Source organism: Nelumbo nucifera, chromosome 4, assembly GCF_055504915.1.
Source record: "Nelumbo nucifera cultivar China Antique chromosome 4, China Antique-T2T, whole genome shotgun sequence".
NCBI lineage: Eukaryota > Viridiplantae > Streptophyta > Magnoliopsida > Proteales > Nelumbonaceae > Nelumbo > Nelumbo nucifera.
Window position 1 is genome coordinate 4,859,506 of NC_142652.1, and position 10,452 is coordinate 4,869,957.

General features: G+C 36.3%; 2 protein-coding genes across 2 annotated transcripts; one reads left to right on the forward strand and one right to left on the reverse strand.

The window, feature by feature from the left end:
• Positions 1-530: 530 nt before the first annotated feature.
• LOC104591746 (cell division protein FtsZ homolog 1, chloroplastic-like) lies at positions 531-6,850 on the reverse strand. Its single transcript, XM_010250741.3, has 6 exons — positions 6,479-6,850; positions 2,982-3,081; positions 2,553-2,782; positions 1,763-1,930; positions 1,403-1,636; positions 531-973 (listed from the first exon to the last, which is right to left on the reverse strand). Exons 1-6 carry the CDS (start codon positions 6,785-6,787, stop codon positions 719-721), a joined length of 1,296 nt encoding a protein of 431 aa, XP_010249043.1. The 5' UTR covers positions 6,788-6,850; the 3' UTR covers positions 531-718.
• Positions 6,851-6,965: 115 nt separating this feature from the next.
• On the forward strand, positions 6,966-8,510 carry LOC104591745 (thylakoid lumenal 17.9 kDa protein, chloroplast). The gene is made up of 4 exons (XM_010250740.3): positions 6,966-7,352; positions 7,430-7,544; positions 7,676-7,745; positions 7,942-8,510. The coding sequence occupies exons 1-4, from the start codon at positions 7,066-7,068 to the stop codon at positions 8,166-8,168; spliced, it is 699 nt and encodes a 232-aa protein (XP_010249042.1). The 5' UTR covers positions 6,966-7,065; the 3' UTR covers positions 8,169-8,510.
• The last annotated feature ends 1,942 nt before the right edge of the window (positions 8,511-10,452 follow it).

A 10,452-nucleotide genomic window follows, 5' to 3' on the forward strand; every position in this document is an offset into this window, starting at 1 on the left:
CTATTGTTACTACTTTGAATTAAAGAGTAAGAGTTCTAACTTTATAGACATGTTTTTCAAACTTGGGAGATGATGCTTTTCTTTTTTATCTAATAATAATACCCGCACGCCAGTTGCCTTCAATTAGAGAGAGAGATAGCAACTTAAAACAATCTCTAAAACTAAAAGTCTAAACTCCACTCCACGCAATGCGCTGACAGCGCTGTTATAAAATAAAAACCATTCAAACAGAAACGCTTCTCCCTTTTAGCCACCCACATTGATGATAATTGGAATTGTTAGTTATCTTTCACCAAATTAGACACCGAATATTAATAACCGACCACAAGTTTCACACACAAAAAAAAAGAGACCACACGTAAACCCCGTTTGATAAGAAACTCTCTGCATTGTTTTAAAACTTAAAAGGTTGGGGATTTCTCTTATCCTCATTTTTTTTTTGTCTTTCTTTTCTTTCCTTCATCTTTTTTTACTTAAAAAAAAACTTGAAACACAGGCTACCTTATCTTACCCCTCAGTAGACGCAGAGATTGCAATTTGCAAAGCATAAGACACAAATTTCATAAAAAAAAAATTTCTTCCACGCGACTGGTTGCACCAAAAACAATTTAAACACCCAAAAACGATCTTAAAGAGTTAAATCAGCCAATAAAAGTCCTGTCCTATTGAAAGTGAATGAGGCTCCCGATTGCATTGCACATTTGCACTCATGTACATATCATATCACAAAAAAACCTCTTCTGCTTGGAAAGTTCGATGATTCCTCCTGCGCTGCCGCAGGCACTGGAGTCCTTTTAGTATTTTGTGATTCCTGCCTAGATGTAGATGATTTGGGCTCCATTAATAATGTCTTTTGGAATGTCTGTGAAAACCCAGTGGCAATTATCGTGACATGGACCTCACCGCTATATCTATCATCTATCACTGCTCCAAAGATAATATTTGCAGATGGGTCTGCCAAACTGGTCACAATCTGCAGGCAGACGGACAAATGCAGCGTTAATTTTTGCTCGAGGAATAAAGATTCAGAAAGAAAAATAAGTAAAGGGAATACTTGATACAGAAGTTCTCTTGACCGTATGTGCACAAAATGTGGCACATACAGAGATAAGTGGTACAAGAATAAAACCAGATTGGATGGTCCTAATCATCTGATAAAAACTCTGTTCAAATTTCCGTTGGCCAAATGGGTGTCATACTGTAATGCATAGGATGGTTAGAATCAAATAACTAGCGTCAAACTTTTAGCTATCCCCTATGTTGGGCTGGATGTGAAACATCAAGCAGATCCGAAACCCAATGAACTAGACTTTCTATGGATATAAAATTGATCAACTGAAGACGTTGCCATGTTTCCAGAAGGGTCCAAAAGATAAATAACAGAAACTCACAAAATTACTACCTGTGACACCCTGTTCACTTCTTGCAAAGTCAGGTCCTTCCCTCCAGTAATATTGTAGACTACACCCGTTGCCCGTTCTATTGACCTTTCAATCAAGGGAGCTGATGTTGCCTGTAGAGCCGCTTCTTCTGCTCTATTCTTGCCACTGGAAACCCCAACCCCAAGCATTGCAGTGCCAGAGTCTTTCATTATAGCCTTTACATCCGCAAAGTCCACGTTTACTAATCCTGGAATCTGTATCTCAATATGCAAAAGGTAACCCAATTCTTAAAAAGTCCTACACCAAATAATGATAACTTATTCAATTTATTCAACACAATTTAGACCTCAATCCAAGAGACTGGGTAAGCAGAAACTCACAGTAATTATGTCAGAGATTCCTTGAACACCTTCACAAAGTACATCATCAGCAAGAAGGAAAGCTTCTTGTAGAGGTGTCTGTGCAGTTGCTACATCAAGCAACCGATCGTTGGGTATGACTATAAGAGTGTCCACAGAATCTTGCAATTTTCCAATTGCTTCCAAAGCCTGAACCAATTAAGTATTTTTAAAAGATATGAAAACCAAAGCTCTGAATTTGATAGGGAAAAACTAAAGTCATAAACATTATGTTCCTACTTCCTAGACATGGCACACATGTGGTTGGCCCCATCAGCAACCATTTTGTGTGTCACAAAGTCAATATAGCTAGATCAGCCCTGGATTTTCGATTTATCATATCATTTGGTTGGCATAAAGAATACCGCTAGAAGTACAGGGAAAATCCAATGGATTTGAACGACAGTGGATCATCATTATCATCTAAGCCTTGTCCAAACCAAATTATTCTATCCACTATTTGATGGATAGTGGATATCATGAAATAATCCAGCATGAAGGAATCAGCATACACTGTCTAAAGTGCCAGATTAATTGAGAAGTGGATCCTGCTTCCTTGAAGGTGAATTCAGGAGATCTGGGGAAATGACAGAAAAATAGGTGGAGCACTAGAAAGGCATGGCAGTATGACATTCAGAAGAGTTTTTGAACACATCAGAACCAGTAGAGAATGAATCTTTGACAGATAATTCACAGGTCAGATGAAACATCAACAAGAAAGACCAGTTTTGAATGAAGTTAGAAAAGTTTTGACAATGCATCTTTGACAAACCTGTACAGCCCTTCGGCGACCTTCAAAACTGAATGGGTAAGTGACCACACCCACAGTCAAAAAACCAGCTTCTTTGGACAATCTAGCCACAACAGGAGCGGCACCAGATCCAGTGCCACCACCCATCCCAGCAGCAATAAAAACAAGATCTGAATCGGCAAGGACTTTGCAAATTGCATCTTTTGATTCCTCAGCAGCTTGCTCTCCTAACTCTGGGTTACCACCAGTACCTGTATTTCTGAATAAAAGATTTGTCACTTGAGAATTGAAACAAAATTCATATGCAGTTAAAAACCAGCTTTTCCTCTGTTTAATCCGTTGACATCCTTAGAACTTTCCAAACTAAAAGTTCTTCAGGAAGATTAAATAGACCTGTTGCAGAACAAATCTTCCTTGGAAAATTGCACTGAACTAAACAATCAACCATACCTAGACCACAAGTCAATTTCTCCCCTATTTGGACTTGTCTCTTCGTGCTTGATTGCAACAAGGCCTGAGCATCAGTGTTTATGGCATAGAATTCAACTCCCTAGAAAACAATTGAGAATCTTTATACACTTGCATGAAAACATAGCAAGAGCACAATAACAGAGTAACACATGCAACAAAACCAAGTTAAGCTTACTTTTTCTAATAATCAACTGACAAGTGGGAAGATTCATCAACACAAGAATAATTTCCGCTATTTAGGAAATCACAGCAACAGGGGCCACAAGATAGATGATATACAATACAGCAAATGCTGAACAATAATTTAAAATAAAAAAAAATGCAAAGAGAGGTATACAAATCTGCTCCTAGCCCTGGCAAGTGGCAACCCCAAGTCCCCAATGCTCATTATGGTTATGGTCCTCCAACCCCTTTATGAGAAAATGGGATCTTCCAACTCCATGCCTAGCTAAGCTAAGGCACTAGTAGATCATGGAATCCACTTGAATAAGGTATTCAAGGAAGAGGCTATTGACTAAATTTCTCTGAGCAAAACTAAATACCCAAGGACCATTCACCAAGAAAAGCTCCAACCAATACCAGTTCAGCAGTCCCCTCGCAATTGCTATCCTGTTCCAGCCTGAGACATGACCAGTTTTAAACCTTGAAGAAGTGCTAACAACTCAACCCTAATTGAAATGCCTTCTCCAATTTTATTTTTGTTAAACACATGGTACACTTATAAGCTACATTATGGATTATATTAATGTAGGAAGTTAATTCTATTTAATTCTATGATGCCCAAATAGGGATAGAGACGGGGAAAACAGATATGGGAAATGGGAATATGACTCCCCATTTCCTAAAATCCTGGGCACTGATACGGGTATGTGTATCCCATATAACCTACTTGTGTCATGCTTTTATATCTAGTCTTTGAAGCTAAGTGCCATTTGCTGAGGACTTATTCTTGCCAAGTTTAATTAAATTTCTCATATATATAGATTTAATTATATGGACAAATGCTACATATCTTTTATTATGTCTCATCTAATGTGTAACTCAATTTTTGCATAAATATGAAATTCTATATTATTTCCAATTGTTTATTTATTCAAGTTTCTTGCCACCCAGGCATTACATAAGTATTACTTGGGCCACACCTAAGCCTAGGCAGTCCAAGACCCCAGATAGCTTGAACCAGCATTAGGTTATGGCCTTTCTTTATGTATCTACATGGAGTGCAAGGCCAAGTGTTCTGCTCTAACATCTATTGGCAGAAATATAAAGAATCAATGACTGACAAAAAAGTTCAAACACAGTATCCATCTATTTATATATCCATAACCATTATATCCTAAATTTAATCCAATGAGGAGTGATATCTTTTTTACTATTTTATTATATTTTGCTTTTAAGTTAGTTAAACCCTCTTTATAAGGAGAACGGGAATGTGGATTGAAGCCTGAAGGTAGCACAGAAAGACTCATTAGAAAAAGGATATGTCCATAGAAAAAATGGATAAGTTCACCGACACCAAATAGTTGGGATCAGGCTTAATTAGGTTGATTTGGTATTTTTAGCTTGACTATAAACCAACCATATCCTGAGATATTTGAATACAGTAACATCACCCCTTTTGCTAGACTAGAAAACCATATACTATAATTTCCTTGATAGGTAGAGGAATACACTAACATAATGTCTTTAACAAGTAATAGATATATACCATCTTTCTCCAAAAGAATAAATAATTAAATAAGTACATATAAATATAAATGCATTTTCCATATCTATGAGAAGGACCGACAATTTCAGGTTCAGGGTCTTGGAGACTGGTAAACAATCTCAACAAGGATCGACACTATCTCAACCTGGCTAACCTCCAGGTTCAGGGCATTGGAGGTTGCCTTTTCTTTTCCCTAATGTATACACATGAGAGAAGTTTCTTTAAGGACAAATAGTCCCATGTAAATAATTTTCTTTTACATTCCACATCAAAATGGATTATATTAAATAGGGAACTACCAATACAAGGTTTCTGTAGGAATAACATACTGGGAATTAAACATATGGCCAACCAGAGGGTCCGGTGGACAGTTTCAATTGCCTACCTCATCTACCTATCTCACAAAAAATAGTAAATTGTACGGGGAAGCTCCCCACTTGCCTCCTCTTCTCAATTTCTGATTTGGCAGAGAAGTTTTCCATATGCCAGCTATCTTTAGTTCTTTACTATATAATGCAGATACTTGCCTTGGCTTCACATCTAGAGCATCATGTGGAAAATCCAACCCATGTATTTTCCTCTCTCTCCCTCCCCACACTCTCTCTCTTCATTTGTGTTCCTCTCTTCAAACTCATGTCCCTCTCCTCCTTTTCAACCAGTGTCCAGCAGTTGCATTGACAAATTTGGCATACAACTTCCCTCTAATAGAGCTGTGTCTGCTAATCATAAACTTTAGTGTGAATCTTGTTTTTGTTATTTATTAAGACAAGAAAAGCACAATGTTTGGTTCATGTCATAAGAGGAATACCAGAGTATAGAAGGTGTTCTTCCAGACCTAACAATGTCTTATAATTGAGCTCTTATTGATTATTGCAGGTTTTGCAACAAACATACTACAAGACCCACCCAATGAATGCATGCTCTGGGAACAGGTATTTTGGTCAATATGCATACAAAATAATGATTAAAAATAAAATAACCTCCATTACTCTTTGAGAAGGCTTCAGCTATGGTATTGGCAACTTGTGTATGTCCTTGCAAATAACTAGAGAATATATCATAATAATTCCCAAAAGGCATATCATATAGAAGAGAAAAGACAACCCATGCATGATAGCTAGTAGCAAGGTGAATATGTTTTCTAATGAACCTTGAGTGGAATATGTTATATTTGGCTAAGCTTTGACATCATTAATCCAAATTGTGTGGTTATCATGAAGTTGTTGGTCCAAATAGTTTCACCACTAGTGGGAGGAACATGTGGTTTTGCACATGGATCCAAAATAACAACTACCTTAGTGATGCACAACAAAAAGAAATTTCCAAAATAAAACTCAAGAAACTAAAATGTAATTTTAATAATACATAATACTCAAGATGCATGAATATCAAATAAAGTTCAGGAATGTTGGTTCACTCTATCACCTCTACTCCTCAATGAAGGGTGGTTTTCATCAATATTCAAAATTGTATTATGGATTGGGAAATTCCCACAATTCTCATTTATATCCCGCTTATTTTTTGGCCCTCCGTCCATGTTTATTAGCTTTTGGCCCCGCTGAGAAAAAAATTCCCAGCTCCGCCCCTGGTTTAGAGGAAATGAAATTGAACTATTCCATTTAAACCCCATATTATCTTGCAGAATTCATAAAAAAAAAAAGAAAATAATACTCGTAATGCAAAAGACAAAGAAGATCAATCTTCTTCTGAGCTATGAAACCAGAGAAGATAACAGAAAAAAAGGCAAGAAACATCGATCGATAAGAACCTGAAGACCGCTTTCTATCATCCGATTAACGGCATTGTTTCCGCCACCTCCGACTCCGATGACCTTGATTCGAGCACTGTTGATGGGAGCGGAGAAAGAGCAATAACAAGCTTTGTTCAAAGAGAGGTATCGGCATTTGTAAGTTTTGCTGGTAACTGAAAAGAGGAGATCGCCGTGGGAGAAGGGTCTAAGGATAGACAATGATTTTGGTCTAATGGAGAAGGTAAAGGAGGGAAACAATGAAGGACACGCCGCCGAGCGTCTCGGAATCGGACGATGGTAGAGAAGCAGGTTCTGGCAGCACTGCATCTCTCTTTCTCTATCTCTCTCTCTCTCCCCCCACTACAGCGCACTATAAGGTAAGTCAAAAAGGATAATTCCTGGTCTACTTTTTTGTTATAATTATTTACTATTTATTCCAAGCGATGATTTTTTTGAGATCGTATGGGCTACACGCTCTAAAATGCGGGTAGCGCTGGGAGTACAATTTTTGTCTCTTGCAGCTGCAAGAATCGTTGGGGCTTTCGGACGTTATTTCTTCTTATTTTTCGAGAGGATAAATCATATATCTTTGGGATTTTTGAAGCATGAATTTGAGTAGTCTGCTACTCCCTCCAATTCCCCCAATCTGGGTCTATAAGGGTTCAATTCGTTCAACCTCTCCACGCCCCTTTCAAATTCCAATAGCTTGCATTCAGAACTCCGACGGAAAATCCTTTCTTCTGTCCAATCTCATCTCCTTAGCCGTCGCTGTAACTCTAAATTCTCCTTTACCTTCCCTGGCAATTCCCTCACTGAACTCTCAGACTCCACTTCTCCCTTCCACCACTCCCTTCTCACAGTCTAAGAACTTAGAGATTGGACTAGAAGATGGGTATTAGCTTAATTCTCTTTCTCTAGCGGGTTCTCCTCTCTTACCTCAATTATTCATAGAATGCTATTTTCTTGCAGGAAAATCAGGCCATGCCCCTCCATAAATCCGGGTTGCATATCGACAAATCCCAAGTCATCATCTTTTGCATTCCCATGGGTGATTCCTGCTAATGCTTCAGAGAATGCAGTTGAGGTGATGGAATTTTTTTTATAACTTCTAAACTATGTTTATCGGGATGTGTGTGGAATTCGAGTTTTTCTTCTTTTGTTTCTTGCCTGTGAACAAAATTGAAGCTCGTTTAGTTCTCTGTTTCTTTTTCCCAGAAGTTGCAGGAAGCTATCTTGAAAACCCAGAAAAATGCGAAGATTCAGACTATTGAAAATACCCCAGACGGTAACTAGACTAACTAACAAACTTTGAGCAGTGGTCCAATTTCTTAGTTTGCATTCTATGATGATTGTTACTGATTGGGTATGTCCATTTCACATCATGAGACTTCATATGTTCATCTTAAAAGATTCATCGTGAGCATCTATTATCTAGTTTCTTCTCTCTTAAATCATTACTGAGTAAAGGCTGCCTAAAACAGGCCAATACCTACGAGCAGAGGTTGATGGGGATTTCGGCCGGCCCCGGGATGTGCTAGAATTTCTGGTGAAAGGAGATGTAGTTGCTTACAGATGCATGGCCACAAAAGTAACTTATGTGTACCCTTTCACCACTGCCATAGGGGATTCCAAGGGACAGCAGGAAAGATTGAAGAACATCATGGATCAGCTGGGGTGGTACGCGCCCAGTTTCGATTCTATGGATTGATGTTTCGTTATCTTATGCTCATAGTTTGTTATTTCTGTCACTCTCTGTTTTTGGGTTCCATTTGGCAGTTCCGTTGGATTACTGTCATCTTGAAACGAATTGAGTTGTCGATGACAATATTCCAGTTGAAATAACAGTGCCAAGTGCTTATTGGCAATACTGTACATTATTTGGTTGAAGCTACAATTAGATGTAGCTCTAAATTCTAATTGGGCAACATTCACAATTCTGCTTACGAAACCCTTGCACATTTTGGGGTGTCTGGGACAGTGGTGATGTGTTGTCTTGATCAATACAAATTATTTGTGAGAAAGTGATTAATCTATCATAAATATTTTAATATTTTTTTGAATTGTTCAATACAAATTGATATTTTTATCTAAGATGTTTCTTATATACATGCATTTTTCTAGTTCAAAAGACAGTCATGTATGATATAACAAGTTAACAATTAACACATATTTATCATAAATCTGTGCTTATCAACGCAAAATACAACAATAATACAATGCCACTGTATTAAACACCCCTTGTTGTAATCAAGGAGGAAGTGAGGAAACAAGGATACTTAATGGTTTTCTAGCACCGTGTCTGCCATAAAAACATAAAGATGAAGAGACCATGACCATGGGATCGTCTGCCACGATGTATGTAGATATATTGGTGCTGGCGCCCAAGGCTGTTGTTAGACTTTCGGTTTGGGCCTTAGTTGGGTTTTGGTGGGTCGATATTGAAAATTATCTAAATGGGTTAACGAATTATTTTTAATTCTAAAAATAATTCTTGCCTACCACCCTTATTTGTGTGTGTATTTTTATATATTTTCTAAAATTTTATTATTTAATTATGACAACATTCGTTAACCCATTTACTCAAACGAATTGACCATGGTGCAAGTCAACTAGATTGGGCTGGATTTAATCTTAACCCAAACCTAATCCTATGCATTGGACTTAAAGATTTAGACCAAAGTCAAGCCTAATTTGTCCAAATTAGGCCCTACTTACGTTGAAATTTAATACACTTGAGTTAGGACTTGATTATGTCAATTAGCCTCATGACAAAATTTGACATAAAATGTATGTGTATAATCATACATATGCATGTATGCAGGTATGTGTTATATATGTGTTTGTGATTGTATGTATATAGTCAGGCTTGACTTTAACTACCTAAGGGCTAAGCTTGGGTCTAACCTAAAAAATAAAAAAGGCCAAACTTTTAAGCATAGGCTTAGGCCCAAGTTGAGAGCTGAAAATCGAATATAGCCTGTCTAAAATTACAAGTTGGGTCAATTTGAGTTCAAGTTAAACTCACCTAATTTGCCTCCTTAATGATCATTGGCCATCAATTAGATGCAAGAATAGTTTTCTTTTTATTTTAGTTTACTTTTTAATTCTATTTCTACCATTAATAAAAATAACTCTTATCTATCACACTTATTTTTGTTTAATATGATGAATATATACTATTAGAAATGTACTCAAATGCTTTTTTACAAAATTACTATGTTTTTAATATTTTTTGTGCCTTTATATGTTTTTAAAATTTTATTATTTAGGGAAATTGTCTAAAACTCACCATGAGTTTTCAATATTTCTCTTAAACTCACCACAACTTTTCAAAATGTCTAAAACTCACCATGTCAATAAGTTTTTATTTTCCAAAACTCACCTCCGTTAGTGCACCGTTAATGCTTCTTAACAGAGGTGTCCATGTCAGCATAACTAACAAGTTTCATGACCAAATTACCCTTGAATGGTGAGTTAGAGGAAAATTGGTCTTTTTCAGTTTTCAAATTTCTTGTTTTTTTTTTTGCATTTTAATGTTTTTTATAATTTTTTTACATTTTTCTATTTTCTACAATCTATAAATTTTTGGTGTTTTTTTCTACAATTTTTATATTCTGATATTGTTTTTCAATTTCTATAGTTTCCATAATTTGAAAATAATTTTTTATTTTGTTTGCAATTTCTATAATTTTTTATATTTTTTGTAATTTCTATGTTTTTATGATGTATTTTCTATTTGAAAATATGTTTTTGAACTTTTCCTTTTTTCATGTCAAAATATTAAAATGGTAATATATTAACACCAGTTAATTTATTTTTTATATATTATATATTTTTCTATGAAGGCTAAAATGGTAACATATTAACACCCGTTAGTCTATTTAACGTCAAGTTAGTGACATGGTGAGTTTTAGACATTTTGAAAAGTTGTGGCGAGTTTAAGAGAAATGATGAAAACTCATAGTGAGTTTTAAACAATTTCCCTATTATTT